This window comes from Eleginops maclovinus, chromosome 4, assembly GCF_036324505.1.
Source record: "Eleginops maclovinus isolate JMC-PN-2008 ecotype Puerto Natales chromosome 4, JC_Emac_rtc_rv5, whole genome shotgun sequence".
NCBI lineage: Eukaryota > Metazoa > Chordata > Actinopteri > Perciformes > Eleginopidae > Eleginops > Eleginops maclovinus.
This window is the reverse complement of record NC_086352.1, coordinates 34032320-34058927: the sequence shown is the minus strand read 5'-3', so window position 1 is coordinate 34058927 and position 26608 is coordinate 34032320. Positions and strand designations below refer to the sequence as shown.

The 26608-nt window shown below is 42.8% G+C and overlaps 1 protein-coding gene across 1 annotated transcript in view; it reads right to left on the bottom strand.

Moving 5' to 3' along the window:
- The window catches only part of il16 (interleukin 16), a 42988-nt gene that overhangs the window by 5516 nt on the left and 10864 nt on the right, over positions 1-26608 (bottom strand). Inside the window, exons 4-23 of the mRNA XM_063881618.1 lie at positions 25642-25778; positions 24770-24887; positions 19487-19630; positions 19317-19398; positions 18453-18601; positions 17974-18081; positions 17565-17679; positions 16831-16904; positions 16044-16284; positions 15135-15252; positions 14821-14953; positions 14019-14106; positions 13673-13902; positions 13417-13560; positions 8019-8171; positions 6167-6239; positions 3968-5055; positions 1988-2094; positions 1576-1741; positions 197-298 (exon numbers count right to left, since the gene is read on the bottom strand). Of these exons, the coding sequence (XP_063737688.1) occupies positions 197-298; positions 1576-1741; positions 1988-2094; positions 3968-5055; positions 6167-6239; positions 8019-8171; positions 13417-13560; positions 13673-13902; positions 14019-14106; positions 14821-14953; positions 15135-15252; positions 16044-16284; positions 16831-16904; positions 17565-17679; positions 17974-18081; positions 18453-18601; positions 19317-19398; positions 19487-19630; positions 24770-24887; positions 25642-25778 (3570 nt within the window). The remainder of the gene's footprint in view (positions 1-196; positions 299-1575; positions 1742-1987; positions 2095-3967; positions 5056-6166; positions 6240-8018; positions 8172-13416; positions 13561-13672; positions 13903-14018; positions 14107-14820; positions 14954-15134; positions 15253-16043; positions 16285-16830; positions 16905-17564; positions 17680-17973; positions 18082-18452; positions 18602-19316; positions 19399-19486; positions 19631-24769; positions 24888-25641; positions 25779-26608) is intronic.

Below are 26608 nucleotides of genomic sequence, written 5' to 3'. Positions count from 1 at the left end.
TGTGGGGCCATCTACTGACCATCACAGGTAACACTCACATGTAGATGAGAAGGAATGATGCTCCGACATTTGGTCAGAAGAGTGTGTGTGTGTGTGTGTGTGTGTGTGTGTGTGTGTGTGTGTGTGTGTGTGTGTGTGTGTGTGTGTGTGTGTGTGTGTGTGTGTGTGTGTGTGTGTGTGTGTGTGTGTTGCTTACTGTCAGAGCCTTGCTCTCCAGGTCAGACCCCCCTGCGATGCTGAAGCCCAGCCCAGCCCCCTCCTCTTTATGCAGAATCACCACATGGATGTCCAACAGTTGCTGTTGAAATGGAGACAGTTCATTGGTTGTTTTTGTTAGCTCAGGATATCCATACACATAAATATGAGATAAGAGATTCAGAAAGTCTCAGGAACAAAGACCCCCTCTCTTTTTGTCCTGAGACATCTTTATAAAAACCTGTCTGAAAATCAGCTGATCAGATTTTGGTCACTTGTTCAACCATTAGCCAATAACCAACCAAGGTAACACCCGTCGCACCTTATCACTTGGATCTCCTCCTAGAGCAACATTGCACGTCACAGAGGGGCGTGGCCAGCAGCAGCCCATTAGCATTTAAAGCTACAGACACAGAATCAGCACTTTAGGAACAGGGCTGAAACAGAGGGATTTATGGGATGCTACTTGATCTGTTTGGTGTTTCAGTCAATCAGAGACATGTGCTGTATATATCTGAGACCTGGAATATATTGTTGAAAAGAGTATAATAGGGGATAGTGAATAGAACATCTGTAAATGAGGCATCTTGGTTTTCAGATAATCTGTAACAGCAGGATATCAGTGGTAGGATATACAGATGTAGAGCACATCGGAACCCCCAGATGGACAGATAACTGATATTCCCATCATAACCTACAGGCCACACACACACACACACACACACACACACACACACACACACACACACACACACACACACACACACACACACACACACACACACACACACACACACACACACACACACACACACACACACACACACACACACACACACACACACACACACACACAAACACACACAGGGACATACTCTCCCATCAGCATGAGGCACAAAATTATAATTCTTGGTGATTGGGACACCTTACTTTAATAATGACAGATCGGTAAAACACACCTTTTAAGTTTTTAATTCAATATTCCTTCTAAACCTTTATTTCATGTGTGTTTCAGTGTATATATTACAAAGATGGTCCCGTTTTCATGACATTCTGATCATTATGTCCACTCTTTTCAGTGAAGGGAAGGTTCCAAATATATAGAAAAACATTTTTTGAGTATTAAAATATGTTTATACAATCAAAAAAGTCGAAAAGTAGACGTAAAAATAAACTAATGAGAGTGTGGAGTGAACTCTTGTTACTGGTCATAAATGTTTGTGGGTAGAGAATCTCTAAAATGAATGTAAGCAGTTTATAATCAGATTGCAGGAGAAGGTAATTCATATTTAATATTATATGATCAGCTTTATAGACTGTCTTTTAAAGATGGTGCACCTTGTTATGGCCTTTACAAGTGAAAGTCTTTTTTTTTTTTACCTTCAGCGTCTCTTCGTCCAGAGTTTTGACTTCCTGGATCATCGTCTGTATTTCCTGTGAGGGGATGGCTGAGATGACAGAGTGAGCAGAAGCAGAGGAGCCCGCTGCCTCGTCATGATGCCCCCCCTCCCCTCGCTCAATGGTGCACTCCCTCAGTGTGGCCAAGCTGTGTCAAAAATGAAGATACACACACTGTTACACACTGAGCACTGCAACCCCCCCCCCACCCCCGACAGTGTGTAACTGCTCTGCATGTTAATTAAAAAGTGCCGCTGCTTCTCTGGTGAAACAGGAAGTCGTGTTTTTTTTTACATCAAAATGAACCACTTCCTTTTGAATACAAAACAGGCACAGTGTGCGTTCTGGGGCAATACTCTGTTTGAGTTATAAGACAAGTGTGTGTGTGTGTTACCTGACAGAGAAGCCTCTGTCGCTGCTGTCCTGCTCGCTCTCCTCAGGGTCGCTCTCCGCTGAGGGCTGCTGCAGGTAGCTGTGAGAGCGCATCAATGCCTGGGAGACCTGAGGCAAAGAAAACAACGTATTAAAATCAGTGGTGTAGTGGGGATTTTTTAAGTGAGGGTACGCTATTTGTGACGTCACCCCCCAAACACACACACACACACACACACACACACACACACACACACACACACACACACACACACACACACACACACACACACACACACACACACACACACACACACACACACACACACACACACACACACACACACACACACACACACTCCCACCCAAAAAGCCATACATATATTCAGCTTCATCACATCCACGTTCTCGTTGTTTTTTTTTTGTCTTGTTTTAAGTGTCAGGTTGATGACGATTATCGAATGTTCATGTTATGTTCATGTCGTAGCCAATATAGGTCACGGACAGATACTGGGGATGTCTTATAGCCTATGTAGGTTGTTCTCACCATTGCCAATATCTCCGGATTTACATTTGAGTTGTAAGCTATTTTTTTTTTTTTTTTTTTTAGTTGTAGCCTAAGCTATTTTATATTTATTATTTTTTTATATATCACGTCGGGAGAAGTGGGTGGACGGCGTACCCCCGCGTCCAACGCCCACTACACCCCTGATTAAAATAGAATTAGATACAAGTCATATCTGGTTAGTGTAGCAACATGCAGACTAACAAACATAAGCGTTTCTATGTTCAATATTTTATGGGTAAAATAAGTCAATCTTAAAGAGGGATGAAATAATCATATACATAGATACACATGTAGTTAAAAAAGAAAAGATGTTAATGTTAATAATTTAGAAAAGGGGTGGGCAGAAGCCCTTTTCGGATGCGTAATATAATTTGTAAACTAATAATATGTTTTGTTTATTAATGTGATACTGCTTAAGATTGTACAGTATCATAGTTCTCTTGTTTCATTTCATTATTATTATTTTTGTATTATTGTTTTAAACGTTCAAAATAAATCAAATCAAATCAAATGTTCAAATAATAGCACAATCATTGAGATACAAATTCATTCTTAACTATATGTATGATGTGACAAATGGGCTGACTGATAAATAGATGCTAGCAGGAAATGTCAAGATGCAGTTCAAAAATAAAAAGCTTCTTGTTTATTCCAGATAGTTTATCCAAAATAAAACTACATTCTTTCCTTAATGAACGTGAATTTTTAACACATAGTGAGCAAAATAAGGGAACCAACTATTGCTACATGCTGCCAGCTAAGCAAGCTTTAAAGACTTGTGGCATTTTTCTTGACGTGACAAGCTGTGGGAGGAAGCATCGCCTCATAGAGGGTCTGCTGTGAAACTATTCACCTTACTGATAGAAATAGAACAATGTAAGCAAGTCGTCAGCATGAGAGCTGAACATGGTGTTGGCAAATGTATCATCCATCACATTCAAGATGAATGGTTTTGCTCTGAGCAGAATTTCTCTCACTATTAGATATACAGGACGGGGGGGGGTGCCATAAAGAGCACATATTCTGCTGATGTTCAGGTTCATATTTGTATTTTCTGCCTCTCCTGGGACATGTCTCCATGCTTTAATGTTCAAAAAGCTCTTTATTTTTCTCATACTGCCTGTGCTGCAGCACCCCTTTTCACCCTCTGTCTGAAACCAGAGCCCAGTCTGCTCTGATTGATTAGCTGGCCAGCTCTGTTGTGATTGGTCAACCCATTACAGATGTGTGTGAGATATCCTGTCCCCTTAGTCTATCATGTACAATTTGTTGGCTTGCTAGCCAATAGAAATGTGAGTGTTAGTGAAGTCACTATGCAACACAAGTAAGCAAAGGAGTCCAAGGGAGCTGTTTCAAGCAGAGGGGGGGAGTGTGTGGGAGAGAAACTCCCTCTTGAGACATAAGCAAACACATATTTCTTCACTGACTGATTACCTGGTTACTGAAGGCGAGGATCTTTCCTAAGCTCTCCTCCTCCAGGCCTTTCTGGTGGATGCTGCCTGCAGGAGGAGCAGCACTCAGGGTGGGGCTCAGAGGCTTTCCATCCTCCTCCTCTGGAAGGCTTTCTCCCTCCTCTTGAGATCTCATGGATGTGGCCGTGGGGGAGACTGTGTTCTGGGTGGAGCTGGTGAGATCCACTTCTCCCTCAGACTCCTGAGTGGAAGGAGCTAATGGAGGACCATCATGTGTCCCTGAGTGCAGATCAGCGCTGTCACAGAGAGGCAGATGTGTTGGGGGTTGGGTAGAGGGGGGCTCATCTCCAGAGGCTGATTGACTGCACGCTTCAAAATTGAAGGAGGGGACAGCAGAAGGTGTAGCGAAGACAGAGGGGTTCTCTGGCTCGCTGTCACATGTGTTTTCCTGGATCTCTTCTGGGATTTCATGTTGGCCCCACCCACTGTCTCCATGTGAGGCAGGGCGACTCCTGCTCTTCTCCACAGGAAGAGGGGTGGAGGTGGCGGTGGAAGTGCAGGTGGCTGAGGGTCTCCTGCTCCCCCCCTTCTCTGAGACCTCCGGACTGGAAAAGGTCTCAAAGGAGTGGATCTTCTGTTTGATTGACAGGTTGGCTGAAGATGAGGCGGATCTGCCCCCGTAGCTCCTGGTGAAGCCCCCTGCAGACCTCACCTCTGCGGGTTTATCCTGCTTCTTCTGGCCCTGCTCATTCCGGATTTTCCTCAGACTCTGGTGAAACCAGGCTGGCTTGGGGGCCACCGGGGGGGCCGTCTTTGCTCCCGGAGGTTCACATGTGTTCTCGGGTGTCATATCGGACGGAGGATCTGAAGGGACATCTGCATGTGTGCCGTTAACCTCGAGCGTGTTCTCCTCGTCGCTCATGGTGCGGGGGTGTGTTCTGTCTGCAGCGGGGGGTCCGGGGTGGTGGTGGAGCTCGGGCAGCCCTTCAGGGGAAATGTCTGTAAGGCGAACCCAGGGGTCCTCAATGTGTGCTTGGGTGTTTTGGTCGATGTGAGGCTGTCTCCTCAGAGCTCCTCTCTTTGGCTGGGAGCAGAGCACGGCGGGGGGGTCTGAGAGACGGAAAGTATAATCTGAGAGGTGTTTTTTTGGAGAGTAATGAGATCCCGTTATCAGAATACTGTATAATAAAAGATAACTGTATTTGATTACAATTACTTTTAAAAAAGAAGTCATCACACAACTAATGATTATTATTTTTTAAATTAAAATGATGAGCAGGATTACACTGTTACTATACATTTTTAAATAAAGATTGATATATTATAGGTAGATGTACTGAATTCATTCATGGTTTATATTCAGGCTAATTTAATTATTCTTTATGTTCAATACATTTGCTTTTTAATGCAGTAGGCATGATTAATTAAACTCAAATACAGTTTTAATGTATTAAGCTTAAACAGCATCACTGTTACTACATTTTATGTGAAATATCTCGATTTGAACATTACATTGTTACATAAACTTAAGTAAAAAAACATCTTATTGTTAATTATTTTCTCTTGTTTTTATTGTCATCACATTTGAAAATCCAATCCAAAAGTAACGGAAAGTAATCAGGTTACATTACTTCTGTATTTTGAAACTCAGATTAGAATACTGATTACATTGTTTTATAGGTATTGTAATGGATTGCATTTTTTAAGTAACCCTCCCAACCCTGTTTGTTTTCATGTGAAAACCTCATGAGAAAATGTACTTTGTACGCTGTGAACATCATGAAGGTTTACATAATGATTTAAATTATATATAGAAAAACTGTTATTTCATAAATTACGATATAATTATATAAAACTAACAAAAACTAAATTACATTAATTAGTTATGATGTAAGTCGACTCTCACTACGTGCTTTGAGAAAAATGCTGATATGCATATTATCACAATGACAGAACTAACGTTTAAGACCACCTGACATCCTTGGGGTAACTAAAGCAGCTCAAAAGTGCTGCAGAAATCAGATGTCATTGCACACATCCTGATTGAATTCTACTGACTGACACATAGAAACCCTGCCTTAAACAGGAAATGGAACTTTAGTAACTGAAATACTGATCCCCACAGCAGCAGGGTCAGCTGTATGATCAACCGACCCATGATTCATCAGTTACCTGAAGTAGCATTCTGCTCCCTAATGTATATAATGGTATAGTGTGTTACCTGAGTGTAGTCTGTTGCTGGTGCAGGCGGCAGTGGTCCCCTCTGAGAGTTCTCTTATTCGTTCTCCTTCCTGCTGCACAAACAGGAAGTATTGTGTCACACAGTTTCTCTCATATCAACCACGCAGAGGTGCAATAATGCTTCCGCTCTGACACTCATCACTGCTGCTGCTTTCACTCCGCGCCATTCAGTCAGTACCAGGCCAGAACCTGATCAGCAACAAGCAGGATGCTAACAGGCAGCAGCTTCAGTGGGAGCCCTCGTCCAATGAGATTGGGGGTACTGGTGGGGAGGTTTTCATCGTCCACACTGGGACTGTTTCTCTAGACCTCGTACTAAATTACATTCAACTCCGATGTATGGGTGGGAATTTTAGGAGACAAATGGAATCTAAGTAGGCAGAAAACGTTAAGATCTAGCACAAATGTACGTCATTTATATTAATGTATTTTATTTAGCTTAAATTTTGATTAAGTGATCATTGAACTGCTCCAATAAACAATGTGGAGTTCCAAAAGCATAGAGGTAAAGCGGCAAAACTGAGAACTTCCTGTGGTGTTCTATTGACACATCAAATTTTTTTTGTTAAAGCTGCATATGAGCACATGACATGCTCTGCCTTCATGCTAACATGCACACAAACACTGAAATGTATAAACAAATTCATACCAGGCACGACAGAGATACGAGATGGGTGATGCAAGCAACATTTTATGCATTTGTACTTCATTCTAAAATGTACATTTTCAAGGCCATTCACACACTCCCACAGCAAGATTTAAAGGGGCCCCTATCTGCTCTTTTTCAGGTTCATATTAGTATGGTGTCTCTCCTGGGACATGTCTCCATGCTTTAATTTTTAAAAAGCTCTTCATGTTTCTCATACTGTCTGTGCTGCAGCACCTCTTTTCACCCTCTGTCTGAAACCAGAGCCCAGTCTGCTCTGATTGGTTAGCTCTTTTGTGATTTGTCTACTGCTTAGAGATGTCCCAACCCTTTAGCCTATCACGTACAATGTGTTGGAGAGCTAGCCAACAGAAGCGCGAGTGTTACGTTGGTATGTCATTATGATAAGAAAGTAAACAAAGGAGTCCAACAATGTGTTTCCAACCATACATACTGAGCTGTGATTGAAACAATTGTGTTGTGTTTAGCATGCTTTCACCAGCACAACACTGAAAGCCACGTCACTTCACATACATTCCTTAAGAGTAACCTCAGGATTTTTCTCAAGGCCTTGTACACACTGCTGAAGAACTGCAGGCAGCAAAAGGAGAGGACAGTGTTACATGTTAATCTTTTTAGGAGAAGCATGGTTAGTCTATTGAAAAAAACATGAATGTTACAAGCAAGATCAGTACATTGAAAATGAAGCATTCCTGTCGTTCTTTCTCCAATTAGGTTCCGGGCAGGTTAGGTGTAGGGGCACAACATTTGTAACTGTTTGACAAACCCAATTAGCTATCCGAGCAGCATCTGTTTAGGTATGCCAAGTAGGATGTGTGAGATTGGTAACCATGTGCCCATCCCACTTCCTGGTTGGCATCCTAATTCTGATTGGAGCAGCACCTGGTGTAGCTTGACTATCAAGGAAATGCATTTCGAGGGACCAGACAGATACATGGAAAGAGATGGAAGGGGTCTTGTTGAGGAAAACCTCATCCTTGCTTTTGATTATTTTCAATTTCCCTAACTTTGCTTAATGTCTTGCAATGGTCACTGCACCAGTAATGAGGCAATGCCCCAGCAGCGTTGGCTGTTAGTAAATATGTGGTAATAGAACATCAAGTCCCTTTACAGCTTCCTTAATATAGCTCCTCCCTGTGTTCACTGGCAGCATGCAGTGGTATACCTGACAGCTGCTGTGTGAGGATGACTCCAGCCCTTCATTTCTGACAGGGGATCCCCCACTGGAGCCGCTGGAGTCTCCGTTATAGCCCTCCTCACTAGTCACATCCTGAGGCCAGCAGTACCGGTGGGGAGCAGCACGCACCCTACAGGTGGACTACACACACACACACACACACACACACACACACACACACACACACACACACACACACACACACACACACACACACACACACACACACACACACACACACACACACACACACACACACACACACACACACACACACACACACACACACACACACACACACACACACACACACTTTAGCATACTGGTTCCCTCGTCTCAAAGACAGCTATTTTATTTTGACGTGTTTGTGGTTAGCCTAAACTAAGACCTGTGGTTAACACAAGCTGAAGAGAGCTTTTAACATATTGTTCTCTGGCATTAAATATGTCAGCACTTGTGGATGTCACAGCAGTTGCTACAAAGTGACAGAAGGAGACTACTAAAGGTCATCCCACCAAAAATTAGCGTGCTTTAGCTTAGTAGTGGTGTTTAGCAGCCATGTGACTGTAATGCAGTTCATTATGTTAGCTTTTTAGTTAGTGTGTTTGCATTTACATTTCAAAAATCATAAACTGGTGTTAATATCTGGAGAATATCCTGCTGAATAAACATGTGAGTATTATAAACATGTGTTTGCCAAAGAGCTTACATATATTTTCTAAAATATTCCAAACCCACTTCCAGGTCTGCTCACAAATATACAGCTTTGCAGATCACTCTATTGACAGTGTGATACAAGAAGACAGCAGGTGTCTTCATTTTGTTAGATAATGTTTTGAAAGTTGGAAGAATGAATGGATGGATTAATGGATGAATGGATGGAAAGGTTTCAAGGTTTCAAGGTTTTATTTGTCATATGCACAGCATACACAACATATATGTTGACAATGAAAATCTTATGTCCCAGGCTCCTCCAACAACTCAACATACATGGTGCGAATAAGATAAATAAAGTAGTGCAAAAAGAGAGAAGAATATTTACAATAACAACAATAAAGATTTGAGGATGTGAAATATATACATGTGGAATACATTGAGAGTATTTAAACACTTTACACTGTTGAATGAGGAGGTATGGGCAGATGCACATATTATGTATAGCAGATGTATATGGCAGATATGTATAATATACAGTGGGGCAAAAAAGTATTTAGTCAGCCACCAATTGTAAAAGTTCTCCCATTTAAAAAGATGAGAGAGGCCTGTAATTTTTATCATAGGTATACCTCAACTATGAGAGACAGAATGAGGAAAAAAAATCCAGGAAATCACATTGTAGGATTTTTAAAGAATTTATTTTCAAATGATTGTGGAAAATAAGTATTTGGTCAATAACAAAAGTTCATCTCAATACTTTGTTATATACCCTTTGTTGGCAATGACAGAGGTCAAACGTTTTCTGTAAGTCTTCACAAGGTTTTCACACACTGTTGCTGGTATTTTGGCCCATTCCTCCATGCAGATCTCCTCTAAAGCAGTGATGTTTTGGGGCTGTCGCTGGGCAACACGGACTTTCAACTCCCTCCAAAGATTTTCTATGGCGTTGAGATCTGGAGACTGGCTAGGCCACTCCAGGACCTTGAAATGCTTCTTACGAAGCCACTCCTTCGTTGCCCTGGCGGTGTGTTTGGGATCATTGTCATGCTGAAAGACCCAGCCACGCTTCATCTTCAGTGCCCTTGCTGATGGAAGGAGGTTTCCACTCAAAATCTCACGAAACATGGCCCCATTCATTCTTTCCTTTACACGGATCAGTCGTCCTGGTCCCTTTGCAGAAAAACAGCCCCAAAGCATGATGTTTCCACCCCCATGCTTCACAGTAGGTATGGTGTTCTTTGGATGCAACTCTGCATTCTTTCTCCTCCAAACACGACGAGTTGAGTTTTCACCAAAAAGTTCTATTTTGGTTTCATCTGACCATATGACATTCTCCCAATCCTCTTCTGGATCATCCAAATGCCCTCTAGCGAACTTCAGACGGGCCTGGACATGTACTGGCTTAAGCAGGGGGACACGTCTGGAACTGCAGGATTTAAGTCCCTGGCGGCGTAGTGTGTTACTGATGGTAGCCTCTGTTACTTTGGTCCAAGCTCTCTGCAGGTCATTCACTAGGTCCCCCCGTGTGGTTCTGGGATTTTTGCTCACCGTTCTTGTGATCATTTTGACCCCACGGGGTGAGATCTTGCGTGGAGCCCCAGATCGAGGGAGATTAGCAGTGGTCTTGTATGTCTTCCATTTTCTAATAATTGCTCCCACAGTTGATTTCTTCACACCAAGCTGCTTACCTATTGCAGATTCAGTTTTCCCAGCCTGGTGCAGGTCTACAATTTTGTCTCTGGTCTCCTTTGACAGCTCTTTGGTCTTGGCCATAGTGGAGTTTGGAGTATGACTGTTTGAGGTTGTGGACAGGTGTCTTTTATACTGATAACGAGTTCAAAAAGGTGCCATTAATACAGGTAACGAGTGGAGGACAGAGGAGCCTCTTAAAGAAGAAGTTACAGGTCTGTGAGAGCCAGAAATCTTGCTTGTTTGTAGGTGACCAAATACTTATTTTACCGAGGAATTTACCAATTAATTCATTAAAAATCCTACAATGTGATTTCCTGGATTTTTTTTCTCATTCTGTCTCTCATAGTTGAAGTATACCTATGATAAAAATTACAGGCCTCTCTCATCTTTTTAAATGGGAGAACTTGCGCAATTGGTGGCTGACTAAATACTTTTTTGCCCCACTGTATAGATATGTGTACTATAAACAGATATGTATGGCAGATGTGTATAATATACAGTATATATATGTATGTGTGTACTATAAACAGATGTGAGTAGACATTCACAGAGCTCAGGAGTTCAGCAGTCTTATAGCCTGTGGTATAAAACTGTCTCTGAGTCTGGTGGTCTTGGTCCGGATGCTGCAGTACCGTCTGCCAGACGGCAGCAGACAGAACAGATTGTTGCTGGGGTGATGGGGGTCCTTTAATATCCTACCGGCCTTCTTCCTACACCGCTGGGTGTAGAGGTCCTCCATGGATGGCAGCTCCGTCCTGTTGATGTGCTGAGCAGTTTTCACCACCCTCTGTAGAGTCTTACGGTTGAGGGCGGTGCAACTGCCATACCAGGCGGTGATGCAGCCAGTCAGGATACTCTCGATGGTGCACCTGTAGAAGTTGCAGAGTATCCTGGAGTCCATGTTGAACTTCCGCAGCCTGCGGAGGAAGAAGAGCCACAGTCGAGCCGTCTTGGATATGACCCTGGTGTGATGTGTCCATGTCAGGTCCTCACTGATGTTTACCCCGAGGAACCTGAAGCTGCTGACTCTCTCCACAGGAGTCCCGTCGATGGTGATGGGTGTGTGTGCCTCTCTCTGCCTCTTCCTGTAGTCCACAATCAGCTCCTTTGTTTTGCTGACGTTGAGATGGAGGTTGTTGTCCTGGCACCAAGATGTCAGGGCTCTGACCTCCTCTCTGTACACCGTCTCATCGCCGTCTGTGATCAGGCCGATGACGGTCGTGTCGTCAGCAAACTTGATGATGGTGTTGGAGCTGTGTGTGGCCACGCAGTTGTGCATGAACAGGGAGTAGAGGAGAGGGCTGAGCACACAACCCTGAGGGGCTCCGGTGTTGAGGGTCAAGGTGGAGGATGTGATGTTCCCCATCCGCACTGCCTGGGATCTGCCCGTTAGGAAGCTCATGATCCAGTCACAGAGGGCGCTGTTGAGCCCAAGGTCCCTGAGCTTAATGATGAGCTTGGAGGGCACAATGGTGTTGAATGCTGAACTGTAGTCAATGAACAGCATTCTCACATAAGTGTTCCTCTGGTCCAGGTGAGAGAGGGCAGTGTGGAGGGTTAGGGAGATGGCATCATCCGTGGAACTGTTTGCTCTGTAGGCAAACTGCAGGGGGTCCAGTGAGTCAGGGAGGGAGGAGGTGATAAAAGTTTTGACTAACCGCTCAAAGCACTTCATGATGATGGAGGTGAGTGCAACTGGGCGGGAGTCATTGAGGCAGATGGGTTTTGTCTTTTTGGGGACAGGGACAATGATGGACTCTTTAAAACATGTGGGGACTACAGACTGGAGCAGTGACCTATTGAAAATGTCTGAACACATCTGCCAGCTGAACTGCACACACCTTGAGAGCAGGCCAGGGATGCCATCAGGTCCAGGAGCCCTGTGTGCGTTGATCCTTTTCAGAGCTCTACACACATCTGCACTGGTTAAAACCAGTGAGCAGGGATCCTGGGCCTTCTGTGCCTCCACAGCCGGGGGCTTCTCAAAGCGTGCATAAAATGTGTTCAGTTCATCTGGGAGAGATGCAGACACTTCCTCAGCACCACTCGTTGTCCTTTTGTAGTCTGTTATTGTTTTTAGTCCAGACCACATATTTCTGGCGTTGGAGCCCTTGTAGTTCGACTCCACCTTGTCCCTGTATTGTCTTTTCGCACTGCTAATAGCTCTCTGGAGTGCATACCTGGAATTCCTGTACTCATCCAACTCACCGCCGCTGTGCGCGATGGCCCGTGCTTTAAGTTTAGCTCGGACCTCTTCTCATTTGGGAATGTCCGTACAGTAATCCGCGGCACGACGTCATCGATGCATTTGCCGATGTAGCAAATGACCGCGTCAGTGTGTGTGTTTATGTCGTCCTCCTCAAATACACACCACTCCGTGATGCCAAAGCAGTGGCGGAGAGCAGAGTCAGACTGCTCCGACCAATGCTGCACTGTCCTCGTCACAGGTCGGTCTCTCTTCAGTCTCTGCCGGTAAACCGGGAGCAGAAGAAGAGATATGTGGTCTGACTTGCCGAAGGGGGGGTGGGGGAGGGCTTTATATCCATGCCGTCAAGGAGTGTAAACATGGTCCAGTGTATTTCCACCGCGCGTGGGGCAGCTGACGTGCTGATAGTATTTCGGCAGGACTTTCTCCATGTTGGCTCTGTTAAAATCCCCGGCCACAATAAATGCGGCCTCTGGCCGAGAAGTCTCTGTCCTGTCGATAATCCCATACAGCTCCTCCAGCGCTGTGTTGTTGTCAGTGTGCGGCGGAACATACACTGCTGTTAGAACAACCGATGTGAACTCCCTCGGCGGATAAAAAGGCCGGCATCCGAACATGATGTGCTCTAGGCTGGGAGAACAGTCCGAAGAAATGATCTCCACATCTGAGCACCAAAAGTTAGATTTATGGATGGATGGATGGATAAATAAGGGGAGGGATGGATGGATGGATGGATGGATGGATGGATGGATGGATGGATGGATGGATGGATGGATAAATAAGGGAATGGATGGATGGATGAATGGATGGATGGCTGGATGGAGGGTTTACCTTGTTGCCCCTGAGGGCCAGGTCCAGGGCGTGCTGATTGGACAGGTGTGCAGCAGCAGCAGCAGCGTTGTAGGGGACGTTGTAGTCTTCATCGGGATACACAGGCACTGACAGCCTGTTGTCAGACCACGTCTCTCTCATGGACTACACAACAGGAAGGGGGGACAGGATCAGCTGACACACTACTACAAAAGAGACTGTATTTTCAACATTGTGTGAACCCCATCTGAACACAACCTGCTGCATGTGTGCTTACCTTGGGTGTGTCCAGGCTATGGACGCGGGCGGAGGGGTGATGGTGTGTGTTGTGGAGGAGGTGTATGGTGAGGCAGTGATTTTGGTGGGAGCTGCTGGTGTTGTCGCTGCAGGAGCGGGTCATGGTTTTCTGTGCTCGTCGAACGGTCATCTGACTGAAAGTCCTCTGCAGACAACGCTCACACCTCTGCCGACTGTGAGAGCAGGGCTCCAGTCTGCGTAGACCTGGGGCTGCGCCACACAGGACACAGGTTTAAGGTGGATATATGATTGTCTGCATTTTTTATGAGAATGAAAATACTAAATAAGAAGACCCATGACAGTAATGTGTGACAGAAATATTTTACCATCAATACTCCACTGGCTCTTCTCCTTTCTCAGCTTGCTGTTTTCCACCGCCTGAGCGATAGCATCATTCAGCTGCTGCCCTGACACCTGGACCATACAGGGCCGAAGAAGGGAGTGTTAAAGGGTTTAATGTATAAGTCAGAAAGGCAACTCTTAAACAAGTTAAAGATTGTTGAAAAGATAGCATATGGCAGTTTAAAAACATAGCAGAATAGAAGATGACAGCAGAAGTCAACACCAACATTTGTGTAAAATGGTCACACCTACTACGACATAAGGAGTTCTCATTCTACCATTTCAGACAACACACACTTCAGTCTTTTTTAGACACAGATACAAAACCAAATTAATTCAAATAAAAGGCATGTATGACTGCAAAAGTATACCTGGCCAACAACAACATAGTCATTGTGTGACCTAATGATGTCAGCATCTGTCTTTTAGCAATGCTGCGTCTCAGTACAGCTAACACACTTTTAGTCTTGTTTGACCTTCAGATCATCAAGAAAAGTTTTACCCTACAACCACACAACTTCATGTTTGGCCGTGGAACAGCAACACTCTAGGAGTGTTACATCATTTCCCTCATAAGCCAAGGACTGCCTGTTGTTAAAGATCCTAAACATTCATCAATCATGTTGGAGTTTGGCCTGAGGAAGCCAGAACATGGAGGTGAAAGCCAGAAGCCGTGTAGCTAACACTCAGAGGCCTCTAGCTGAACCCAGGGGCCGGCGCGGGCTCCTCCCTCTGAGCCCATAAACCTGACTATTTTAGGAAGAAGGAGGTGTAGGCATTGCATACTTTGGGGTCGGGGTGTCGGCTGATGATGATGTGGACCGGACCTGGAGCGCACTGGCTCAGCACTGTGTACACATCATTCAGCGCCATGTTGTAAACCACTGTGTCGTTGATCTCCATGATCTCATCCCCACACCTGCAGGTACGGGAGGGAAGGGGGTGTGAAGGAGAAACAGGAAAAAAAAGCACTGAGGAGAGGTTTTCACAGTGAGGACTAGCAGAGCAAATATCTGCCCATTACACCTCCTGTGTATTAACTTTATATCAGAACAGGTATTTTTGGTTCTCTCTCCACACATGCAGTAAGTGATCCTCACCTGAGTCTGCTGTCCATGTGTGCCACTGATCCAGGAGAGAGGGTGTGGATGTAGATCCCAGGACAGCCGTCACCAGATGGAACACAGCAGAGCCCGATACCGAGACCAACTCCTACCTCTGGGAAGCGATTCAAGCAGAGAAATATTAAATATGATAACATTAAAGGAGGTTATTTCAACTCAAAAGAGATTTAAAGTTTTGTACATTCTAACAAACTGATGTTAAGCAATAGAGACTAGCCTTTTAGAGCTCCAATGTTTTAAGCAGGGCCCAACATTCAGCTATAAATCTATAACATGTAAAACAAAATGACAAATCCCCTTCATAAGTGACCATAACCTCGACATTTCAGTTGACTGGTCGGGGTTAGTGTGAGGTCCCAGGGCATCATTTTTAAAGGTTGAAAGGTGTTACTACACATTTACAACAGAAGACACTCGTTACAAACTGTAAGTTGGAGATATTGTGCTTGATTAGGCAGTTCGTTGCATTATGGGAAATGTTTCTGAAATCTCTCTTCAAATCAAATCAAACTACTTGTGTTGCACTTTTCATACACAAAGTGCAACACAAACCCCAAAAATAAACTATAAATAACAACAATGCTTGCCCCCCTTACCAGATAAACAAAGCTTTTTGATGAATAAAAACACTCAATACCAACACAGCACTGAATGGATAAAATAACAAAACATGATTACATCAATTCATTAAATGTCAAAAAAAAAAAAGCTAAAGAAAATTGTTTATTTTCTCAACATAAAAAATAAATGTATTAACTTTTTGAATATTTTAGTTATAATCAGATGAAATTCAGAAATCAAAAAATCCTATTTTGTGTGATTGTAAATGGTAAGATACCAAAATGCTTGTTGTTGTGGTGTTTATACTGTTGTACTGAGACTGACCTTTGTGCAGGATGATGTCCATGACGATGCGGTCCCCGGGCGCAGCGGGCCCCGGGGCGCTCGGTGTGTTGCTGCAGCTGCTGTTCAGGTAGTGATAGTCGGTCACGTCTGCGCTGACCCGGGCCAGGCCGGAGGTGGAGCTGAGGGAGCGTGACCTGCAGAGCTGAGCCTCCTGACCACCCATCGCACCCCCCCTCAGGCTTGTCCTCACCACCAGAGTCAGCAGCCCTTTCTTGATTTGCTGCAGATTCATTTCACATTTCAGATCAATACTAAATGCTTTTGGAAATGTCGGCCGGCCGGGCGGTTTTGTTGTTCATTGGTTTAATGCTTTGTTGAACATGTGATGCAAAAAAGAGCTGCTGTTAATCCACAACCAAGAAGTTCTAAACCAAATTAAAAGTATTTGTGTGCAGGTCATAATTTAACCTATATCTGATTTATGACACCTTGTGCATTTACAATAAGAAGCAGTTTAAAGTGAAGTACCTGGCCTATGTCAGGGAAAGATTGTGGTTCGGTTTAAATGTTATCCCTGTAAAAACTCTATGAAATATATTCTCAAATTGATAAATCCAAGAAGCCAGTTTTCCAGAAGAAGTCACTATTATTCTTTATCAGGAATCTATCATTGAACGTTTTGTCGCTGAAAATCTGCTGTGTGTTTGGAGCTTCTGTGTTCTACAATCTCATTTATAAGTCAGTAGTAGTGAGGTTGGTTTTAATCTAAATTGCATGTGAGTAACCACCTCTGCTGTATTATCATATCATAATGAAGATTCCTTACTTTAAACTTGTGCAGCGCTTCATCATGAGTCAGACCATGCAGAGACTCTGCATTCAGCTCCAGGATCTCATCCCCTGCACGCGCGCACACACACACACACACACACACACACACACACACACACACACACACACACACACACACACACACACACACACACACACACACACACACACACACACACACACACACACACACACACACACACACACACACACACACACACACAAAATGTTGTTTACTATAACAATATTTAAGTGTGTTGTGGTGATTATTGCCACTCGATATCACCTTGGATTGATACTGGGATTTTTAGTTAGACACGTGCGCTCTCAAATTACGACCACTGCATTCTTTTAAGAAATGCGTAATTAAGTTTAATGTAAGGTAATAGAGGATAATATAATGTATCAATACGCGGCTTGGTTAAATACTCAATTCTGATTGGTCAATTTGGACATTCCAGAGGTCTGCTCTATTTCAATAGCAAATCGTTGCTCAGGAGAACAGACCGTTGCTAAGGGTACTCTAATCAAGGGAGTATTTGCAGGGACTTGCTATTAATACCATTTATTAAAACGAAAAAAGCATGTGGTTGCAACTGTTTGCTCACACAGCCTCAATCACCTTAATACCCTGTGCCCTATTGCGCCATCCGGTGCTCACAAACAACAACAAAAACATACAAATGGGCACAACGTGTGTGTGAGCTTCATGAATTGTGTTGTTCTCACCTTCCTGCAGTCTTCCATCAGCAGCTGCTGCCCCCCCAGGGAAAATGGTCTTCACATAGATCCCCATCGGTCCATACATGCTGTCCCTGCCCCCCACTATGCTGAAGCCCAGGCCCTGCATCAGAAGCACAGGTATGATTCACAGCATTAACAACAAGTTAATCAGAATCAAAAGTGTATCAGTGGAACTATCACAATGTAAAAGTAATGTGATTACTTTCCTTAAGTATTGGGTTACCTAAATATATATTGCAATGCCAATAAATGACAGAGAATATCAATAAGATGTGTTTTACTGAAGTGTATTATGTAAGACACCAGAAAGAAAGTGAGATATTTAGCATCAGAATTGATTTTATTCATAGTAAAACCCTCCATTCAGTAAGCATATTCAGGCAGTACCTCCTACCTTGCCGTGGCCCTTCATCAGCACCACGTTACAGATGATGAAGGCCTGCACGTTACTGCAGGAGTGAACCAGCTGAGCAGAGCTGAGAGAGCGGGAGGGGCGCACAGGCTGGAGAGGAGCACACACACACACACACACACACACACACACACACACACACACACACACACACACACACACACACACACACACACACACACACACACACACACACACACACACACACACACACACACACACACACACACACACACACACACTAGGGCATTATGTAATGAATTATTAACTTTACTACCAGTAAGTCAGTAAGTACAGTACAAAAATATAGAGCGGGTTTCCTGCTCTACTCTTGGCTGGGGCCCCCAGAGAAAAATGTGCAGCTGGGGCCCTTTAATGTGACGCTCATTACTACATTGATGAAAATGTACGATCTTTACTGCGATCTGTTAATAATATGGAGAAAATTAAAAATCAAATACTTGTGTAGTGGTGTGAGAGAACTCCAGCTGCTGGGACAGGGACTTCCTGTTTCCATATAAACCCCCGTTACCGTGGGGATTAATGGGATACAGCTCGGGACTTTTCATGATGATGCTGTCCAGATCTCCGATCCAGTAAGGGTGAACACCTGCTCACACACACATCACAACCATCAGCTTTACATTCATCTCAGTCGGAATTTTGAGGTAGATTTACATGAGGTCATTTTATGTATAAGAATATTTTTAGTCCACTTTACTTCATCTTTTATTTGGACGTTTTACACAGCTTTATTTCACTTTCATTATGTTGTCTTTTATTTGAATTGATTTCCACTATGTTTGTATTGCACATTCTTACTGTTTTTCTTCCATTTTTTGATTTTTTTATGATCTTGTATTTTTTATTGTATTGCAATGAATTTTCATTTGGTTTTCTATTTTGCTGATCGATATGAATCTGAATACGTCTTTGCCGAACTGGACTCTGTATCCCTCAGCCATCATTATAAATATCATTTTAAACATAATCTACCTTTTACAAGCTGTTCAATCTCACGCCGCTGGAGCTATAAGCACTTCTCCCAATTAGGACCACACTTCCCATAAGCGGTGCGGCTTCCTGGTGTTAAAAGGATATTACCCCCTGGCCTCACCCCCCCTGAAGACAATAAACATATTATTTTCCCATCATCCTCTCTCCCCTCTCATTCGTCATGACTAAACACTCTAAAAGCTTTAGCTGGGCATCAGAACGGAGCAGCAGCCTCCTCTCAAACACCGATGCAAGTGAAACACAGTATGGCTCTCACTGGTAGATGATGGGTCATTTTTACTTTAGAGTGAAAACTGTATGCTACACACCGGTTGAATTGACAGTCGGTCCTGGTGGTTTCTGCTTCTCTGTGTCCCAGCATCTGTCCTCGTTCACTTCTGGGATGGGTAACTACACACACACACAAAAAGTTTTAGTGTTGGATCAAAAATGTTTCAAACGGATCATCATTTAAATGTAATAGTGGGTCAGAGTTTACCTTGAGGTGGTTGTTGTTGGCCATCAGTTCCCCCTCTGTGTATCCAGGCAGGCACAAAGGATCAGAGTGTGGGGTGAGAGCCGGGTGCTGTGGGCTTGTATTCAGACTGTGTGAATGGAGATCGTCTTCACATGTGGAAATGTCCTAAAGTACACAAAACACCAGCAAAGAGAAACATGACATCTGTGGCCCAACAGGAGGCACAACAATATCAGAATGTGTTTGAAGTTAACTTCAGCTTACTCCTCACATCCTGTACAGCACAAAGCATTAAGCCATCCATTTATCTTTCAAATATAGCACTCAGGAGAGGAAAGTATACACTATGCATTAAGAAATGCGTAATTAAGTTTAATGTAAGGTAATAGAGGATAATATAATGTATCAATACACGGCTTGGTTAAATACTCAATTCTGATTGGTCAATTTGGACATTCCAGAGGTCTGCTCTATTTCAATAGCAAATCGTTGCTCAGGAGAACAGACCGTTGCTAAGGGTACTCTAATCAAGGGAGTATTTGCAGGGATATCAATCACAGTAAGAAGTCCGGTCAATAAAAAACAATGTTTTTCTCCATCAGAAAGCACCATGGTATACTTTTTAAATATGCTTTTTTTTATATTTGGGGAGATCAAGAAACTTTAGATTCATGATGGCTGAACTGTCCCCAAAAAAACTGAAAAAGAGCACAAGAGAAGAGGGTAGAAGACAGAGCGTCAGAGAAATCCACAGAAGAAAACAGACAGTAAGTAAACACTAACGGGAACAGCAGAATGGGGTTACGGTCGAATAGTCAGTTTATTTTAGGAAGGTTCCTAACGGAGCGAAATGACCCGGAAGTTGACAAGTGGCCGCCATGATAAGAGCTGTTGGAACTTTCTAGAGATGATAGTGTCATATATTGGGATTCATGTGGGTTAATATGTGTGGACCGGAGGGTGAGGGTGACGAGCATAAATTTCACTTTCCTTTTATAATTCAATTCCAGCCTTTGTAATGAAGAATATATGTCTCTCTGTTGTCCTCATTCATAAAGCATAAAACAACACCATCAGAGCACGGTGCAGTGTAGATGCGCTTTCAGTAGTCCGCTTTATAGAGACTATAGTCCCCCAGAGCAGACGCACATTAATAACATCCTTCATCATAAATACGTGGGATAGTGTTAGTGCAGTCAGATTCTCAAAGCACCACAGTCTCTTTTCCTAAGTCCTTTTGAATTCTCCTATCCACTATTCCTTAACCCTGTGACGTTTCAAGCAAAGGTCAAGGAATAGTAGATATAGACGATAGGAGCTGATTCTTTGACAATTCGACCGTACAATATAAGCAGTTGCAGATTCAAATGAGTCATTTAAGTGTCTTATAAAGGGATTAATAAACATTTGGAATAGGAATTGACACTGTGTTTATGTCGCTAGAGGAACGTTAAGTCAATGTTACAGATGTTGCTGTAATTGCTGACATTATTAAATACATTATTACCCTAATGCAATGTATAATATGAATCAGTCTTTGGGGACATGTGAAAGGGGGCGTTTCACTTCTGAAGGGAACCATTATAAAAACAGAAATGAAACTGAGACGGTATTGAAACCGGAATCAGCTGAGCACCGGCCGTCACATTCTAGAGATTCTTTCCTGCTTCACATCTCTATCCCCTCCAGGCTGCCGTTCAGGTCTCTCAGCCACTGACTCACACTGACCTGGCAGTGTGGCACTGTGTTACACATCCCAGCAGCAGAGCTCCCACAGAGACAGAAACACTAACAGAAACACACTTTCTCTGTGGTCGCTCAGCACCAACGAAAACACACCATGCTGGGTTCAGTGCTAACACCTCTGCTCAAAAGTGACACCTCTATACATGTACATGAGCAGCTCCTTGTGTCGGGGTAAAACTCACAGCTCAGCTGATAAATATATTTACGACATGACATGATTTGAAATTGACAAATTCCTTGAATGCCTTTCTGTAATAAACATTTTGTTGACACCTTGAGTAAACAACTGTTATTCCACAAATTCCATAAGCAGTTTGAAGCCAACACATATAAATATTGCTGAATTTTCTTCTTTTCACATTACTCTGTTTGTTGAACAAATTCTTCAAATGCCTTTTTGTTTGTGTCCATTTCTGACTGAATCAATAGAGCCTTTTGTCTGAGTGTGTGTGGGAAGGCTGGCAGACTGCAGAATCATGACATGCCCACACACACATAGTTGGTTGTCTATCATTCCAGCCCAACAGTCCCAGGATGCTCTGTGTAGGGCCTGCATCTGATCAGGAAACTAAAACATGCCTCTCAAACTTCTTACTGTGATTTTGTAAAAAAAAACAAGACATATTTTCAGTTAGGGGAAGTCAATTTAAATACAGCCAAACATTTAAACACCTGTAGATTGGCCGTGCTTCTGGAGTTTTCTCTTTTCTATGGTGTGTTCTACTGGTTTCTGTGCATGCAAATGGTCTGCAAAGGCTAAAATCCCTATGCTCCCTCCAGAGGGAGTTTTTCTCAAAGAAACACCCCACGCTGCCTGAAACGCCTCTATTGGACTCCTTTGTTTACTTCCTGAACATAATCACGTTGCTATGTTACACTTGGGTTTCTATTGGCTACTGCTCCAACACATTGTATGTGATGGGCTAAGCAGAGGGACATCTCTAAGCGGTTGACCAACTTACAACAGAGCCGACCAGCTAATCAATCAGAGCAGACTGGGCTCTGGTTTCTGACAGAGGGTGAACAGAGGTGCTGCAGCACAGACAGTATGAGAAAAATAAAGAGCTTTTTAAACATTAAAGCATGGAGACATGTCCCAGGGGAGACACTACATACTGATATACACCTGAACATCAGCAGGAGAGGACTCTTTAAAGTACAGACACTACGTACTGATATACACCTGAAAATCAGCAGGAGAGGACTCTTTAAAGTAGAGACACTACATACTGATATACACCTGAACATCAGCAGGAGAGGACTCTTTAAAGTAGAGACACTACATACTGACATACACCTGAACATCAGCAGGAGAGGACTCTTTAAAGTAGAGACACTACATACTGATACACACCTGAACATCAGCAGGAGAGGACTCTTTAAAGTACAGACACTACATACTGATATACACCTGAACATCAGCAGGAGAGGACTCTTTAAAGTAGAGACACTACATACTGATATACACCTGAACATCAGCAGGAGAGGACTCTTTAAAGTAGAGACACTACATACTGCTATACACCTGAACATTAGCAGGAGAGGACTCTTTAAAGTAGAGACACTACATACTGATATACACCTGAACATCAGCAGGAGAGGACTCTTTAAAGTACAGACACTACATACTGTTATACACCTGAACTTCAGCAGGAGAGGACTCTTTAAAGTAGAGACACTACATACTGTTATACACCTGAACATTAGCAGGAGAGGACTCTTTAAAGTAGAGACACTACATACTGATATACACCTGAACATCAGCAGGAGAGGACTCTTTAAAGTACAGACACTACATACTGTTATACACCTGAACTTCAGCAGGAGAGGACTCTTTAAAGTAGAGACACTACATACTGTTATACACCTGAACATTAGCAGGAGAGGACTCTTTAAAGTAGAGACACTACATACTGATATACACCTGAACATCAGCAGGAGAGGACTCTTTAAAGTACAGACACTACATACTGATATACACCTGAACATCAGCAGGAGAGGACTCTTTAAAGTAGAGACACTACATACTGATATCCACCTGAACATTAGCAGGAGAGGACTCTTTAAAGTAGAGACACTACATACTGATATACACCTGAACATCAGCAGGAGAGGACTCTTTAAAGTAGAGACACTACATACTGATATACACCTGAACATCAGCAGGAGAGGACTCTTTAAAGTAGAGACACTACATAATGATATACACCTGAAGATCAGCAGGAGAGGACTCTTTAAAGTAGAGACACTACATACTGGTATACACCTGAACATCAGCAGGAGAGGACTCTTTAAAGTGGAGACGCTACATACTGATATACACCTGAACATCAGCAGGAGAGGACTCTTTAAAGTAGAGACACTACATACTGATATACACCTGAACATCAGCAGGAGAGGACTCTTTAAAGTAGAGACACTACATAATGATATACACCTGAACATCAGCAGGAGAGGACTCTTTAAAGTAGAGACAGTACATACTGATATACACCTGAACATCAGCAGGAGAGGACTCTTTAAAGTAGAGACACTACATACTGATATACACCTGAACATCAGCAGGAGAGGACTCTTTAAAGTAGAGACACTACATACTGATATACACCTGAACATCAGCAGGAGAGGACTCTTTAAAGTAGAGACACTACATACTGATATACACCTGAACATCAGCAGGAGAGGACTCTTTAAAGTAGAGACACTACATACTGATATACACCTGAACATCAGCAGGAGAGGACTCTTTAAAGTAGAGACAGTACATACTGATATACACCTGAACATCAGCAGGAGAGGACTCTTTAAAGTAGAGACACTACATACTGATATACACCTGAACATCAGCAGGAGAGGACTCTTTAAAGTAGAGACACTACATACTGATATACACCTGAACATCAGCAGGAGAGGACTCTTTAAAGTAGAGACACTACATACTGATATACACCTGAACATCAGCAGAATATGGCCCTTTTAACTATTATACAGCCCCGGATATAATTAAGAGCCCACTCCACATTGTTCTTAAATCTTTATCTCTAAATGTATGACAGCCATTCCAGTATCTGTTGAATTCCAACACAGAGAAATGTTGTCAGTAATTTATAGAATACAATTTTAAAAAACAGACAGATCTATAAATAGTATAACCGGAGAAACTGATAATGCTGAAGTGGTCTCTTAATTTTCCGGAGCTGTATATACAGTCAATGGTTTTAATTATCTTAAACACATGACCCTGCCAGGTACAACCCAATCATTATTTAACCATATCACAATTTAACGTTTGCTGGAATGATGCGATCAATTACATTCAACAGCTTTAGTTCTCACCATTCTTCACAAAAGCGATTTTCCAAATGATTACAAATAATGTTTTATGAGGTCAGTAACTAACCAGCATGCAACACATTGTATACACACACAATGTGCAGCTATCTGCTCTAGCAGGTCAAATACATACTGTATCTGAAACTCTGTATCTAATGAGTCATTGTCATTAGGAAAAGGAGAAGAAATGCCATGGAGTCAATTTCATGTGTTAGCTTCAATTACCTCACTGAAGGCTTTTATGTGAATGCTCCTCATCCCCTCCCCTGCTATCCAAGTACTGCCATTTAGGAAGTGTCCGTTAAAGGGAGCCAGCTTGTCTGGGCTCAGGAAGCTGCAGCGTCTGAAGAGAAAACACACAGACACAGAAACATAAGAAAACCTTAGTGCATAAACCAAAACATCTTCTTCAAATCCTTACCAAGTGGTTTTGTTGCTTAAACCTAACCCTGAACGTATCCCCACAGAAACATGTTGCAAAGTTTACCATGAGAGAACATTCAGCATTAAAATACAATAATGGTTCTGGTCAAGCTGCAAAATATTATGAGGAGGATGAGATTACATTGCATCCATCAAAACAATTGTTGACTGAATAACTTCCCAGTTACTGATCATTATGCATTATTTTGATGTCTGAAAGCCTTCAAATCACTGCAATTATGTTTCGTAAAACACTGACTGTTTCATCATCTGACTTGTACCACACAACCCCACCTACACAGCCCGTTGCATGGTTTTAACACACGCCTGTTTTTATTTTGAACGCCCGATAGGAAAGTGATCAGTTCCTGTTGAGCAGCTGGATACCACTAGGGCTGGTTCCCATAACCTTCACATCACATGACTCTTATGTTGCACACTGTAGAGGTCTATTGAGAATAGTTTGACAAAACTGTGTAGAATCTTTGAGAAAAGCTGCTCATTGTGATTGCATATACAGCTGTTTTTTAAATATATTTTCTATAAGAAATCGAGACATAGATTACATGCGTCTTCAGATTTGTTTTCGTCTCATGAATTCAGTTTTTGTATATCTGTAACAATCCAACTGCAGCTTTGACCATGACATGCAGTGTGTTGCTGTGTTGTATTACCTTTGTGTGTTCTCTCCATTCCTCCCTGGCACATTAGGGTCTTTGTCTTCTGTCTGGACACTGTTATCAGCTGTGTGTGGCCCACACACCTCCTCAGCGCGCCCTGTGGCTACACACATCTTCCAGATACTGCTCTCCTGTATGGGCACACACATACATACACTTATAGTGATACAGTGAACAAGTTACCTCTATAATGGGAGACGAAAGCAAGCTCTGTGAGCTTATCAAACATCTGGCTGTGCAGTAGGGGAAAGGGGGGTAAGATGAGCCAATGTTTACTTATGTTGTCCTCTAGGCAAGGAAACATGATATAGAAGTCAAATGACAACAACAACCTTAATTCAGGATGTGTTCTGTCAATCAAAATGAAAATAATGCATCCATCAAAAAAGGCAATGAAAAAATGACTTCTAAAAAAAAGGGGTCTTGTGGATTAATTTGCCCCATCTACGGGGTAAGTTGATCCGAGTCAAGAGGTACATTGATCCATCTGGGGTTAAACTGATCATTTTACTTTTCAAGTTCAAACCTGAGCTATTTGGTACAGGAATGTTGTTTCTGTCTGCTAATTCAAAGCCAGTCAACTTGACCGCTGGCTCCTCTTAGCCCACTCTTCCCTAAGTTCCTAAACTGGGTCCCAGTGTTTTGAGCTTGTTCTCTTGGTTCTTGAGGGGACATGTGGGCAGATTATAAAACATTTTTTATAGAGACAGAGTTCTCAAAATGTGTACTACGGTATTTTCTTTATGTCAATTACTATTTGAATTGAGCAATCACATGTTTAATGTTAACATGTGAAACACAGAAATCAAATAAATGATAAGCATGAACACTTAAATGTGTTCTTGAAAATGTTTCCCCTTAAGACAACATAGCTGTATTTACAAAGACATATTTACGGTCTCTTTGACCGTAAATTATTTAGTCCCATCATAGCCTGCAAACACGACTGTTATATAGTTAG